The 15,820-nt window shown below is 47.0% G+C and overlaps 1 protein-coding gene across 13 annotated transcripts in view; it reads right to left on the bottom strand.

The window, feature by feature from the left end:
* The window catches only part of LOC139578476 (guanine nucleotide exchange factor DBS-like), a 92,218-nt gene that overhangs the window by 39,227 nt on the left and 37,171 nt on the right, over positions 1-15,820 (bottom strand). For all 13 annotated transcript variants that reach the window (XM_071406119.1, XM_071406120.1, XM_071406118.1 and 10 more), the window contains 10 exons: positions 15,321-15,437; positions 15,087-15,236; positions 14,341-14,465; positions 14,065-14,179; positions 13,624-13,743; positions 13,245-13,436; positions 12,628-12,819; positions 4,749-4,935; positions 3,462-3,568; positions 299-387 (listed from right to left, as the gene is read on the bottom strand). In XM_071406119.1, the coding sequence (XP_071262220.1) occupies positions 299-387; positions 3,462-3,568; positions 4,749-4,935; positions 12,628-12,819; positions 13,245-13,436; positions 13,624-13,743; positions 14,065-14,179; positions 14,341-14,465; positions 15,087-15,236; positions 15,321-15,437 (1,394 nt within the window). The remainder of the gene's footprint in view (positions 1-298; positions 388-3,461; positions 3,569-4,748; positions 4,936-12,627; positions 12,820-13,244; positions 13,437-13,623; positions 13,744-14,064; positions 14,180-14,340; positions 14,466-15,086; positions 15,237-15,320; positions 15,438-15,820) is intronic.

Below are 15,820 nucleotides of genomic sequence, written 5' to 3'. Positions count from 1 at the left end.
GCCTTTGCCTCAATAAAAGTCTATCTTCATCATCGCTACAAGCCCTTTCTTCAGACCACTGTACTGTAAATGCTATGCTCTCCTAACCTCGTCTTTCAATTTTCACTCTCTCTGTGACCTATTTCAAAGTTTCTTCAACTAACACCAACTAATGGTTGAGGAGAAAGCAGTCCCTTGTAAAATGTCATAAACCTCAACACTAGCAACAGTGTGTGTATGCAGTGGTTTTGAAAAAGAGCAGAGAGAAAGAAACAGATAAGATACTGTATATGGACAGAGAACAGAAAGAGACATTTACCTCCGTCTGTTTGAAAGACTCTCCTCTGTCTCGTTCGTCACCAGGACGTGGCTGGAGCCTCCCTGGCTTGCCTCATGCATTACCTCAATCTGAGGACACAAACACACATTGTTGCAGTCATGGACAGGTGAAATGGTGACACATACTGTATATACCTTGGAGGCCCCTATTTCCTTTCAAACGTCACCCTCATAGTCATAGTGCTAACATTTAGATAAGATGAGAGAGGCTTATCATGCATGACTAGAACTTTATGCAAACTGGAAATCATATATCCTGAGGCTGCTGCATTTATTGTAGCTGGGGATTTTAACAAAGCTAATCTGAGAACAAGGCTACCTAAATTCTATCAGCATATCGATTGCAATACACGAGCAACACACTCGACCACTGCTACTCTAACTTCCGCAATGCATACAAGTCCCTCCCCCGACCTCCTTTTGGCAAATCTGACCATGACTCCATCTTGTTGCTCCCCTCCTATTAGGCAGAAACTAAAACAGGAAGCGCCCGTGCTTAGGTCTATCCAACGATGGTCTGACCACGCTTCAAGATTGCTTCGATCATGTGGACTGGGATATGTTCCGGGTAGCCTCAGAAAATAACATTGACGTATAGGCTGACTCGGTGAGCGAGTTTATAAGGAAGTGTATAGGAGATGTTGTACCCACTCTGACTATTAAAACCTTCCTTAACCAGAAACCGTGGATGGATAGCAGCATTCGCGCAAAACTGAAAGCAAATACAACCGCATTTAATCATGGCAAGGCAACTGGAAACATGACCGAATACAAACAGTGTAGTTATTCCCTCCGTAAGGCAATAAAAAAGCAAAGTGTCAGTATGGAGACAAAGTGAAGTTGCAATTCAACGGCTCAAACACGAGACGTATGTGGCAGGGTCTACAGACAATCACGGATTACAAAAAGAAAACATTGACGTCTTGCTCCCAGACAAATTAAACAACTTCTTTGCGCGCTTTGAGGACAATACAGTGCCACCGACACGGCCCGCTGTGGGCTCTCCTTCTCCGTGGCCGACATGAGTAAAACATTTATGTGTTAACCCTCGCAAGGCTGCCGGCCCAGACGGCATCCCTAGCCACGTCCTAAGAGCATGTGCAGACCAGCTGGCTGGTGTGTTTACAGACATATTCAATCAATCTCTATTCCAGTCTGTTGTCCCCACATGCTTCAAGATGGCCACCATTGTTCCTGTTCCCAAGAAAGCTAAGGTAACTGAACTAAATGACTATCACCACGTAGCACTCACTTCTGTCATCATGAAGTGCTTTGAGAGACGAGTCAATGATCATTTCACCTCCACCTTACCTGTTACCCTTGACCCACTTCAATTTGCTTACCGCCCCAATAGGTCCACAGACAATGCAATCGCCATCACACCGCACACTGCCCTATCCCATCTGGACAAGAGGAATACCTATGTAAGAATGCTGTTAATTGACTACAGCTCAGCATTCAACACCATAGTACCCTCTAAACTCATCATTAAGCTTGAGACCCTGGGTCTCGACCCCGCCCTGTGCAACTGGGTCCTGAACGTCCTGACGGGCCGCCCCCAGGTTGTGAAGATAGGAAACAACATCTCCACTCCACTGATCTTCAACACTGGGGCCACACAATGGTGCATTCTCAGCCATTTCCTGTACTCTGTGTTCACCCACGACTGCGTGGCCACGCACGCCTCGAACACAATCATCAAGTTTATAGAAGACACATCAGTGGTAGGCTTGATTACCAACAACGAGACAGCCTACAGGAAGGATATGAGGGCAGTGGAGTGTGGTGTCAGGGAAATAGAAAGAGATGATCGTGGACAAAAGAGATGATCGTAGACTTCAGGAAACAGCAGAGGAAGCACCCCCCTATCCACATCGACAGGACAGCAGCAGAGAAGGTGGAAAGTTTTAAGTGCCTCGGTGTACATATCACCGACAAACTGAAGTGGTCCACGCACACAGACAGTCTGGTGAAGAAGGCGCAACAGCGCCTCTTCAACCTCAGGAGGCTAAATAAATGTGGCTTGTCACCGAAAACCCTCACTAACTTTTACAGGTGCACAATTGAGAGCATTCTGTCGGGCTGTATCACCGCCTGGTACAGCAACTGCACCGCCAGCAACCGCAAGGCTCTGCAGAGGGTGGTGCGGTCTGCATAATGCATTACCGGGGGCAAACTACCTGCCCTCCAGGACACCTACAACACCCGATGTCACAGGAAGGCAAAAAAGATAATCGAGGACAATAACCACCTGAGCCACTGCCTGTTCACCCAGCTTCCATCCAGAAGGCGAGGTGAATCAAGGCGAGGTGAGGTCAGTACAGGTGCATCAAAGCTGGGACAGAGAGATTGAAAAACAACTTCTATCTCAAGGCCATCAGATTGTTAAACAGCAACCACTAGCACAGAGAGCCGGCTGCCTACCTACAGACTTGATATCATTGGCCACTTTAATAAATGGAACACTAGTCACTTTAATAATGCTACTTTAAAAATGTTTACATCTCTCGCATTACTCATCTCATATGTATATACTGTATACTGTATACTGTATCCTTCACTATCTATTCTTTACTATCTACTACATCTTAGTCGATCTGTCACTGCTCATCCATATATTGTATACGTATATTCTCTCATCCCATTCCTTTACTAGATTGTGTGTATTAGGTTTTGTTGTGGAATTGTTAGATATTACCTGTTAGATACTGCTGCACTGTCGGATATAGAAGCATAAGCATTTCACTACACTCGTAATAACATCTGCTAACCATGTGTATGTGACCAATAAAATGTGATTTGATTTAGTATGGCACATTATTCCTATTTATCAGACAGACGTGATGTGGTCAGGGCAAAAGGTGCGCAATTGATTTGAAACTAGGGTTTCTCATCCCCGCAGGGTTCCCTTGGGAAAGGCAGGAAACAGAAGATGTCTGAAACAGGACACCCCCCATGACTTCTTCTCCCAGACTCCCATTGACCAAGAGTTATGTTCTGATGAATTATACAAGAAGAATTGGCAGAACACTGTCATACAAATGGACCAGTGGCTAGCCAAAAAAAACAGATGGTTGTTGTTGTTGTCAATGAAGTTGAACCATTTCAGGTTCAATTGTCTAGAGGATGTCCACAGGTCTTACCTTGAGGCTCCCTTTGACTTTGCGGCTTACATTTTTCCTTTTTGCAAGCTCAGCTTCCGTGGGCTGCTTTGTGGCACTAGAGTTCTCTGAGATCCTTCGACTGAGTGCTAGAAATGGTTACAGAACAGGGATAGGAAGAAAGTTTTTTTTTTAATTAAGCGGAATGTTTGACATGAAGGCATAGAGACATCTAGGGATCCTGTTTGAAACGTCAGGCGTTTTGCCATTCTCTCACGTTCGTCGTAACGAGGAGACCAAGGCACAGCGTGATTAGAATACATTCTTCTTTATTTAACGAAGAATACTGAACAAACGTGAAGCTAATATGACTAGTGCGAACAGGCAACTAAACATAGAATAACAACCCACAAAACCAAAATAGAAAATGGCAACCTAAATAGGATCCCCAATCAGAGACAATGATAAACAGCTGCCTCTGATTGGGAACCAATTCAGGCCACCATAGACATACATATACCTAGACATACTAAAACCCCATAGAATTACAAAAACCCTAGACAGGACAAAAACACCTTGACAATACAAAAACTAAACCAACCACCCTTGTCACACCCTGACCTAACCAAAATAATAAAGAAAACAAAGATAACTAAGGTCAGGGTGTGACAGGAACAACAGCAGGAGGCCCTGGGCCAAAGCTATGTCCTCCTCCTGTAGTAGGTTGAGTACCACAGTGAATACAATAGACTTCCTTTAAAAGCCTCAAGAAGTAAGGTTTTAAATAAATACTTTGTCTTAAACTAGAAAATGACTGTGAAGTACAGACTATGTTTCAGTTTCAATAGCAATAAATAGGCTCTACAATGATCTTTCATAACGGGCAGGTAAAGTTTGTGGTTAGGTCATGTGGGGGGAGACCATTACGATGGAAAGAGGTTTGAACTTTGTATCTGTGCCATTATGGCGTATGTGACAGCATGGGCAGCGCCATTGAGGCTATCTCCATTTTAAAGTAGTCTGTTTTCTTCTTATTTTGTGTTTGAAAAAAGTGTAAAGCTAATATTGGTGATTTACTGCCACAAATCTTGTGTCATTACTTTATTGTGGCCACTATATGGCAGTGATATAGCTTAAATTAATTTACAAACCCTAGCACCTAATTTGAAGAAGCCAATGCTCGGATCATTGGCTGATTGCTGCCAACCCATAGGAATCCCCACCCAGTTGATTACTTTAAAATGGTGGATGCTCTCAATGGCAATGCCAATGCTAAAAGGGGTTATATCTAAGTTGAGTCCTTTAACTATCTCTATGGGGGAGACTTACCAGGGGCAGGGCAGGTAGTCCTGGGTGTTTTGTGGGGCGCAGGACGTTTGGGAGAGGACTCAGGCCGGGGGGCCACAGGCTGGACGGGCCGGGTCTGTTTGGCTGACAACTTCTTCAGACTAACCTGTCTCTTCTCAAACATCTCCTGTACATCGTCCAGCCTCTTTAGAGCCTTTTGTACATTAGCCTGATGGAAAGCACAGATCAGGGATCAACAAATAGGACCATTGTTCTTCTGTAGGCTGACAACTCCAGGAATTAGGATTCCATGAGTGAATTTTTTAATTTTTAATTTTATTTCACCTTTGTTTAACCAGGTAGGCAAGTTGAGAACAAGTTCTCATTTACAATTGCGACCTGGCCAAGATAAAGCAAAGCAGTTTGACACATACAACAACACAAAGTTACACATGGAGTAAAACAAACATACAGTCAATAATACAGTAGAAAAATAAGTCTATATACAATGTGAGCAAATGAGGTGAGATAAGGGAGGTAAAGACAAAAAAAGGCCATGGTGGCGAAGTAAATACAATATAGCAAGTTAAACACTGGAATGGTAGATTTGCAGTGGAAGAATGTGCAAAGTAGAATAGAAATAATGGGGTGCAAAGGAGCAAAATAAATAAATAAATACAGTAGGGGAACAGGTAGTTGTTTGGGCTAAATTATAGATGGGCTATGCACAGGTGCAGTAATCTGTGAGCTGCTCTAACAGCTGGTGCTTAAAGCTAGTGAGGGAGATAAGTGTTTCCAGTTTCAGAGATTTTTGTAGTTCATTCCAGTCATTGGCAGCAAAGAACTGGAAAGAGAGGAGGAATTGGTTTTGGGGGTGACCAGAGAGATATACCTGCTGGAGCGCGTGCTACAGGTGGGTGCTGCTATGGTGACCAGCGAGCTGAGATAAGGTGGGACTTTACCTAGCAGGGTCTTGTAGATGACCTGGAGCCAGTGGGTTTGGCGACGAGTATGAAGCGAGTGTCAGGTTTTGGCCAGGACTGTTCTGGTTTTTTGTCACTAGATGTCCCCATTGCACCTTTTTTGTACCTTTTGTTTTTCCCTTGCTCTAATTATTGTTTGCACCTGTATGTCGTTCCCTTGTTAGTATTTAATCCCTGTGTGTTCCTCAGTTCCTTGCTCAGTGTTTGTATGTTAGCACCCAGCCCCAGCCCAAGCCTTGTTGTGAACATATATTTTTCTCTTGTTGGATTTTCCAGAGGTTCTCTGGTTTTGTTCTTTTGTATTTTGTATTAGTCTTTTAAGGTTTGTTTTTTCCCTTGCTGTTTTTACCACTTTGTGGATTTCTTTGTATTTTGGAAGATATCTATTTTTTATTAAACCACCATCTCTAGTACTGCTGTGTCTGCCTCATCTTCTGGGTTCTGCCGATTTAGTGACTGTTTCTCGCACCGGGTCCTGACAGAAACACTGAGCCATTAAAATTAACCCAGAGGCAGCCAGTACCCAGGACTTTTTTCCCATGCTGTCCCACCACGAGGGGACTGTCCAACGTCACGAAGCTGCTCTGGTTCAGCAAGAGGCCTTAATGGCTGGACATTCTCAACTTCTGTCGGAGATGATGACTTCCATAAAGCAGATTTCTGATCAACTTTCTCCTGCAACCGCTTCTGCTCCAGTTCATCAGATTCAAGTGCCCGTGGCAGTTAACCCCCTGGCTGAACCTCGTCTGCCGCCTCCCCAACGGTTCTCAGGTGATCCGAGTGGTTGTAAGGGGTTTTTCACCCAATGTTCTCTCTCCTTCGAGCTGCAACCCTCGTCATTTCCCACCGACCGGTCCAAGATAGCATATATCATCACCCTGCTGTCGGAAAAAGCCCTAGCCTGGGCTACTGCTGTGTGGGATGCCCAAAGTCCCTGCTGTGCCAGCTACTCTACCTTTGCTGAAGAATTCAAGCGAGTGTTTCAAGGTCCTACCAGCGGTCCTGACTCAGCCAAACAGCTCCTGACTCTCCGCCAAGGTCGGCGCAGCGTGACGGACTATGCCATCCAGTTCCGCACGGTGGCAGCAGCGAGTGGCTGGAATGACGAGGCGCTCACAGTGTGCTTTTTGAAGGGTCTTTCCGACACCATCCAAGATGAACTGGCCACTCGGGAACCACCGGACAACCTCGAGTCCCTGATCAAGTTGGCTTCACGCATAGACCAGCGTCTGAGAGAGAGAGAGCTCAACCGTAGATCTCTCACCCTAGCTCCTATCGGTCCCAGCTCCGAGTCTCCACCTTTATCCCCGCTGACTCCACCGGAACCCATGCAGGTTGGACGCATCTCCCAGGCTGAGAGAGACCGCCGGATGAGGGAGCGATGCTGTCTATATTGCGGCAAACCGGGCCATTTCCTCTCCACGTGTCCCGGGCTCCAGGGAAAACGCACTCTCCCGTGCAGGCCTGGGAGGACGGTAACGGGAAACATAACCTCCTCTCATCCATCCAACTCCCGCCTGCTCATTCCAGTTACCCTTTCCTGGGACAACCACGAGCTTCCCCTTCAAGCCTTGGTAGACTCTGGAGCCGCAGGTAACTTCATGGATGGTGTCTGGGCGAAGGAGAATGGCGTTCCCTCTGAACCTCTAAGTGACCCCATAAGGGTTACTACGTTGGATGGAAGCCCTTTGGGATCTGGACTTGTCACTCGTGTCACTACCCCCTTGCGTCTTTCAGTTTCCCAACACCAGGAAGTGATGAACTTTCATCTGACCTCGTGTTCCGAGTTCCCTCTCGTCCTTGGATACCCCTGGCTTCACAGCCATAACCCTCACATCGACTGGTCTGTGGGCACTATCAAGCAGTGGGGTCCTACGTGCCAAGCCACTTGTATCTTCCCAAGTTCCCCGAGTTCCCCTCCCGAGTCTCTAGAATCCATCGACCTGTCCCGAGTTCCCGAGTGTTACCATGACCTCAAACCGGTATTTAGCAAACAGAGGGCCACCAAACTACCACCCCATAGACCTTACGATTGCCCCATCGACCTGTTTCCGGGCACCTGCCCTCCCAGGGGTCGGATCTTTTCCCTATCTCCTCCCGAACGAGCTGCTATGGATACCTACATCAAGGACGCTCTGGCAGCAGGCCTCATGCGTCCATCCACCTCGCCGGCGGGAGCAGGGTTTTTCTTTGTGGCCAAAAAAGACGGGGGATTACGTCCTTGCATCGACTACCGGGGACTTAATGCCATAACCGTCCGTAACCGCTACCCGCTACCCCTTATGGCCACAGCCTTTGAGCTGCTCCAGGAAGCAGTGGTCTTCACTAAGCTTGACCTGCGGAACGCATACCATCTTGTGCGGATCAAACCCGGTGACGAGTGGAAGACCGCTTTCAACACGCCTACTGGTCACTACGAATACTTGGTGATGCCCTTCGGCCTGACCAACGCCCCGGCTGTGTTCCAAGCGCTCATAAACGATGTGCTTAGGGATATGCTTAACATTTTCGTGTTTGTTTACTTGGATGACATCCTCATCTTTTCGAGCTCCCTTCAAGAACACACTAAGCATGTCAGACAAGTGCTCAAACGCCTCCTAGACAGCCATTTGTACGTTAAGCCGGAAAAGTGTGAATTCCATTCCTCTCGAGTACAGTTCCTGGGATTTGTAGTGGAACCCGGTCGAGTCCAGATGGACCCCAAGAAGGTAGGGGCGGTAGCAGATTGGCCCACCCCCAAGTCCGTTAAGGAAGTTCAGCGTTTCCTGGGCTTCACTAACTTCTACCGCAAGTTCATCAAGAACTTCAGCTCGGTGGCAGCCCCTCTCTCAGCTTTAACCAAAGGTGGCAACACAAGGTTTCTGTGGGGAAGAGAAGCTGAGACGGCCTTCCAAGGACTCAAGCAGCGCATCCTCTCTGCTCCCATCCTGACACTACCGACGGCGGATGAACCTTTTGTGGTGGAGGTAGACGCATCAGAGGTTGGTGTTGGAGCTGTCCTGTCTCAGAGGGGTGAAGACAAGAAGCTTCATCCTTGCGCCTTCTTCTCTCACCGGCTTACCCCGGTCGAGAGGAATTACGATGTGGGGGATCGTGAACTCCTAGCGGTTAAGATGGCATTGAAGGAATGGAGACACTGGCTCGAGGGGACTTCTCAACCGTTTCAAGTGCTTACGGACCACAAAAATCTGGAGTATATCCAGCAGGCGAAGCGGTTGAACTCCAGACAAGCTCGATGGTCTCTTTTCTTCAGCCGATTCCAGTTTATTCTCACCTATAGACCCGGGTCGAAGAATCTCAAACCGGATGCCTTGTCACGAGTCTACTCTCCTGCCATTCGAGAAGATACTGACATGACTGTTCTTCCTGCCGCTAAGATCGTGGCTCCGATCTCGTGGCAAGTGGAGGATACCGTGAAACAAGCTCAAGCCATCGAACCGGGCCCTGGAGGAGGTCCTGCTAATCGGTTGTTTGTTCCCAAGGCAGCAAGGTCCCAAGTCCTTCTGTGGGGGCACTCCTCTCGCCTCACCTGTCACCCGGGCGTAGGTCGCACCTTGGAGTTCATCCAGCGTAAGTTCTGGTGGCCCACCATAAAAGAAGACGTTGCCACTTTCGTCAAGGCCTGTTCCGTGTGCTGCCAGGGCAAATCTTCTCACCTCCGCCCTCAAGGACTCCTTCACCCCTTATCTATTCCCCACCGACCCTGGTCCCATATCTCGCTGGACTTTATTACTGGCCTTCCTCCGTCCCATGGTAATACTACGATCCTAGTCATCATCGACAGGTTTTCTAAGGCGGCCAGGTTTGTTCCCTTGACCAAATTACCTTCTGCCAAGGAAACAGCTGAGTTGGTGATTAACCATGTGTTCCGAGTCTTTGGCATCCCGCAAGATATGGTTTCCGACAGAGGTCCCCAGTTCGCCTCAAGGTTTTGGAAGGCCTTCTGCCAACTCATAGGGGCCACGGCCAGTTTATCTTCAGGGTACCATCCGGAGTCCAACGGCCAAACTGAGAGGATGAATCAGGAGCTGGAAACCACCCTCAGATGTATGGTTTCCAACAACCCATCCACATGGTCATCCTTCATTGTTTGGGCCGAGTACGCGCACAACACCTTGTGCTCCTCCTCCACTGGTATATCCCCGCACGAGTGTCAGTTTGGCTATGCTCCTCTATTGTTCCCGGACCAGGAGGCAGAAGTCAGAGTGCCTTCAGCCTCGAGGTTCATCAGACGCTGTCGGCTTACGTGGAAGAAGGCCCGTCTTAATCTTCTGCGTTCCTCACAGCAGTACCAACGACAAGCCAACAGACGTCGCCGTCCCGGTCCTACCCTGTACCCCGGCCAGAGAGTATGGCTCTCAACAAAAAACTTACCGCTACGGGTGGAGTCTCGCAAGCTGTCCCAGAGATTCATCGGACCCTTTAAGATTGCCAGGAGAGTCAATCCCGTTACTTTTCGCCTGCACTTACCCAGATCCCTTAAAATCAATCCCACATTTCACATTTCTTTATTAAAACCTGTTGTTTTTTCTCCCCTTATTCCGGCAGGCAGACCTCCGCCCCGTGTCATCGGAGGCCAGTCGGCTTATACCGTCCACCGGATACTGGACTCCCGCCGGGTGCAGCGGTCCTGGCAGTATCTGGTGGACTGGGAAGGCTACGGTCCCGAGGAGCGCTCCTGGGTTCCTGCCAAGGACATACTGGACCCTGACCTCATTCGTCAGTTCAGGGCCCTCCACCCTGAGAAGGCTGGTAGGAACGTCAGGAGCCGTTCCTAGGAGGGGGATTCTGTCAGGTTTTGGCCAGGACTGTTCTGTTTTTTTGTCACTAGATGTCCCCATTGCACCTTTTTTGTACCTTTTGTTTTTCCCTTGCTCTAATTATTGTTTGCACCTGTATGTCGTTCCCTTGTTAGTATTTAATCCCTGTGTGTTCCTCAGTTCCTTGCTCAGTGTTTGTATGTTAGCACCCAGCCCCAGCCCAAGCCTTGTTGTGAACATATATTTTTCTCTTGTTGGATTTTCCAGAGGTTCTCTGGTTTTGTTCTTTTGTATTTTGTATTAGTCTTTTAAGGTTTGTTTTTCCCTTGCTGTTTTTACCACTTTGTGGATTTCTTTGTATTTTGGAAGATATCTATTTTTTATTAAACCACCATCTCTAGTACTGCTGTGTCTGCCTCATCTTCTGGGTTCTGCCGATTTAGTGACTGTTTCTCGCACCGGGTCCTGACAGCGAGGGCCAGCCAACGAGAGCGTACAGGTCGCAGTGGTGGGTAGGATATGGGGCTTTGGTGACAAAACGGATGGCACTGTGATAGACTGCATCCAATTTATTGAGTAGGGTATTGGAGGCTATTTTGTAAATGACATCGCCGAAGTCGAGGATCGGTAGGATGGTCAGTTTTACGAGGGTATGTTTGGCAGCATGAGTGAAGGATGCTTTGTTGTGAAATAGGAAGCCAATTCTAGATTTAACTTTGGATTGGAGATGTTTGATGTGAGTCTTGAAGGAGAGTTTACAGTCTAACCTGACACCTAGGTATTTGTAGTTGTCCACATATTCTAAGTCAAAACCGTCCAGAGTAGTGATGCTGTACGGGCGGGCAGGTGCAGGCAGCGATCGGTTGAAGAGCATGCATTTAGTTTTACTTGTATTTAAGAGCAGTTGGAGGCCACGGAAGGAGAGTTGTATGGCATTGAAGCTCGTCTGGAGGGTTGTTAACACAGTGTCCAAAGAAGGGCCAGAAGTATACAGAATGGTGTCGTCTGCGTAGAGGTGGATCAGAGACTCACCAGCAGCAAGAGCGACATCATTGATGTATACAGAGAAGAGAGTCGGCCCAAGAATTGAACCCTGTGGCACCCCCATAGAGACTGCCAGAGGCCCGGACAACAGGCCCTCAGATTTGACACACTGAACTCTATCAGAGAAGTAGTTGGTGAACCAGGCGAGGCAATCATTTGAGAAACCAAGGCTATCGAGTCTGCCGATGAGGATGTGGTGATTGACAGAGTCAAAATCCTTGGCCAGGTCAATGAATACTGCTGCACAGTATTGTTTCTTATCCATGGGGGTTAAGATATCGTTTAGGACCTTGAGCGTGGCTGAGGTGCACCCATGACCAGCTCTGAAACCAGATTGCATAGCGGAGAAGGTGTGGTGGGATTCGAAATGGTCGGTGATCTGTTTGTTAACTTGGCTTTCAAAGACCTTAGAAAGGCAGGGTAGGATAGATATAGGTCTGTAGCAGTTTGGGTCAAGAGTATCCCCCCCTTTGAAGAGGGGGATGACCGCAGCTGCTTTCCAATCTTTGGGAATCTCAGACGACACGAAATAGAGGTGGAACAAGCTAGTAATAGGGGTTGCAACAATTTCAGCAGATAGTTTTAGAAAGAAAGGGTCCAGATTGTCTAGCCCGGCTAATTTGTGGGGGTCCAGATTTTGCAGCTCTTTCAGAACATCAGCTGACTGGATTTGGGAGAAGGAGAAATGGGGAAGGCTTGGGTGAGTTGCTGTGGGGGGTGCAGTGCTGTTGACCGGGGTAGGGGTAGCCAGGTGGAAAGCATGGCCAGCCGTAGAAAACTGCTTCTTGAAATTCTCAATTATAGTGGATTTATCGGTGGTGACAGAGTTTCCTATCCTCAGTGCAGTGGGCAGCTGGTAGGAGGTGTTCTTATTCTCCATGGACTTTACAGTGTCCTAGAACTTTTTGAGTTTGTGTTGCAGGAAGCAGATTTCTGCTTGAAAAAGCTAGCCTTGGCTTTTCTAACTGCCTGTGTATATTGGTTTCTAACTTCCCTGAAAAGTTGCATATGACGGGGGCTGTTCGATGCTAAAGCAGAACGCCATAGGATGTTTTTGTGTTGGTTAAGGGCAGTCAGGTCTGGAGAGAACCAAGGGCTATATCTGTTCCTGGTTTAAGGGAGCACTGCACATACCTTGACTTCAACGTTGAGGACTAGCTCATACTGGTTGTGGATGTTCTTGAGATCACTCAGTTGGTTCTCCTTGGCCGTCTCCAGGAACTTCTCAATGTCCTGCAGGGCTGCCTCAGCCCCTTCCTGGGACTGGCACTTGTCCACAGCCTGAGAGGCCAGCAGGTACACCCCCGACTCACACCACTGGTTCACCTGCAACCACCCGAGAACACATGGATGAATGAACAACTACAGTAGGTACTGTCTAGGCTCCATATCAGTAGTATATCTAAGCTCCTTTGCATGGCACTAATGTATATTTTGAACTACTAATGGTATACATGAATGGCATGCATAGTTGTTTAGGAACCAAAAAAGAAGGTACTGATTATTGTATGGGACAATATACTGAACAAGCGTTTTTGAAACAGATAATGAGTAAATGTATTTATTGCTTTGCTGAAAAAGTGGAAGTACCACTGACCTAGACGGAAGAGGGAAACTTTGTGAAAGTTATTTGAATTCATGAGATCATGTGTAAATGACATGTATAATCATGCAAACAATCTCTCCCTGAGGACATTGCCTTTTCTGACAGCAATATAGAGATGAGGAGCCTCTTATGTTATCCACCCCACCTTGTCTATGCCTTTGTGTATTTGGCGTGATTTGGAGAGGACGTCGTACTTCTTCTGGGCCTCGTTGGTGAAGTCATCACAGATGTGTCGGAGCTCCACACACTTGGGCCATATGGAGTCCACAGAATAGTGGTTGCTCTGAATCAGCTGGTCCCCGTGTAGGGCATGGAGCTGGGCCTTCTCTAACGACTCCTGACATGCATCAGACAGAGCGCCATTCATCTCACATGACCACATTCGTGTTAGGCTCACATTCAATACAATCCAAGGCTGATGATCACGTGCTAAGCAAGACATAGTGGATACATTGTGCTTTGTATTGTATTGTAAGGTTTAGATGTTACATCTCATATAACGTTTGTTATGTGACTGGGCTGACCTGAGCCTTCTCCTCTAAGGTCTTGAGGTCCTTCAGTAACATCTCTACCAGGGTGACACAGTCCCCAATGTCTGACAGGGCTGTCAGAGTCGCCATCAGACTGTCCAATGACACTTTCACCTGGGGAGGGGACACAGAGAGAGCAGGAGGTTAAGGATGTATGTACAGTATTTCCAAACACATATGCTTGAGAGGAAGCGCTATATACTGTAAGTGTGAAGTTGCAAACATAAAAAAGCATGTGTAACTAAAACGGAGAAAAGTGAAGGGTGAGCAACTATTTTTGGACAAGGTGTTACATTGTAATGGCTACTTCTAATTGCTGTCTCTGGGGGAACACAAATAGCCAGGCTGTGTTCTGTCCAGCTTTCTTTGTTAACGTGATTAAGCTCAACCCGCTGACTACAGCAGTCAGCGACTCTGTCACAGAAACATACGTACCTCTCGGAAGTCATGCTCAAAATGGCGTAACTGTAGGCACTGCTCCAGTTTGAGGTGATGTTTGGACCAGAACTGTTCAAACGCGTTTTCTGTCTCATCTAGCTGGGCCAACAACCTGAAATACAACATGGACATATGACATTATATGCAGCATCTTTATCCACCTCTGGAATATACTCGTAGTGAGAAATTCAATACGTTAAATCATTTGTGAACCGAACACATACAAATGATTTAATTAGGAGCTTCCATCTCCAGTAGGTCCCAGTAACCAACCTTTCCACAGTGGTGTGGTTCTCCATCTCGTCTGGGTTTAGCTGGTGGTTCTCCGACTTGGCAGCCTGCTCTTTGATACAGCCCAGTAGAGTGGTTCCCTGTTTCATCGCTAATTTCAGTTCATCCTGTCAAAATGAAAGAATTCATTAAATACCATTATAAAGCGGGTGGTTCAAGCCCTGAATGCTGATTGGCTTAAAGGTTGGTAACCAGTTTATAATAGCAATAAGGCACCTCAGGGGTTTATGGTATATGCCCTATATACCACGGCTAAGGGCTGTATCTAGGCACTCCGCGTTGTGTCCTGCTTAAGAACAGCCCTTAGCCGTGGTATATTGGCCATATACCACACCTCCTCTGGCCTTATTGCTATTATAAACTGGTTACCAACATAATTAGAACAGTAAAAATACATGGTATACAGTCTGATATACCACGGCTTTCAGCCAATCAGCATTCAGGGCTTGAACCACCCGATTTATAATGGTATTGCTGGTTTGGGAACAGAATACTCGGATTATTATCTAGGCCATTGAGGTTGTGGTTAAACTTCAATGCCACAGGCTATGATAGAACCCATTCCCCGGTGTATTTGATCACACTACTGTATGTGAATGTAACTAATAGTAAACTAACAAATATCAACACAATCTTCAGGTGTTGAGGATGTTAGCCATGAGTACAAGTGAACCATTGTAGGAAACCAGGTTCAGTAGTATTATGTTGACGCTGAAGCAGAGCCCCACCTTGAGTTTGTCGTGCTTCTCAGTGTGAGTAGTGAGTAGGTCTTTGGTGCACTGCACATCATTGGGCAGCTCCGTCTCTGCCAGGTCTGTACCGAACTTCTGCAGCATTTGAGCCGTGGTCTTCACCGTCACAGCAAAGTTCTCAATGGCCTGACAGCAAAAACACACACACTTGTATTGTTTCCAGTGAGTCCAGAGAATAACTGGTGTAAGGCCAATGTCATGGTAACTCACTGTCCGGCGGTGGATCCACTGGCTGTGACAGTAGTCCAGGTTCCCACCAAGCTCACATGTTAGCTGGCCCTTATCCACGTAGCCATATAAGTCAGATAGGGAGTTGAGCATCACAATCTGTAGGGAAACAAATTCACATACATTACTGTGTGTTATAGATGTTCGGCATCTTCTGCATTATCAGTCTGGGTTTTCTCATCTGATTTTAGGGTTAGACAATAATTGTCACGGCATAATGTTAATACAGGCTTCTGTGTTTTTTGGTTTACTCCATTTCTCTATTTCCACTTCCTCACCAGATGCCTTGACTTGAATTCTACAACACCTGAGTAAGGATGACACACACGTGCGAGGTGGTGAGGAGTCTGAGGAGGAGTTGCAACTTTTATCTTCGAAAATGTGTACAGTTACAGTATACTGTAGGTGTCTGGGGATAATGCAGAAGAATTGGCCTTCACCAAAAAATTAATGAAGTAAGGGAAATACAGGTGCATGTTGTC

The sequence above is a fragment of the Salvelinus alpinus genome, chromosome 6, assembly GCF_045679555.1.
Source record: "Salvelinus alpinus chromosome 6, SLU_Salpinus.1, whole genome shotgun sequence".
Lineage (NCBI taxonomy): Eukaryota > Metazoa > Chordata > Actinopteri > Salmoniformes > Salmonidae > Salvelinus > Salvelinus alpinus.
The sequence above is the reverse complement of the archived record's forward strand: the minus strand, read 5'-3'. Positions and strand labels throughout refer to the sequence as shown.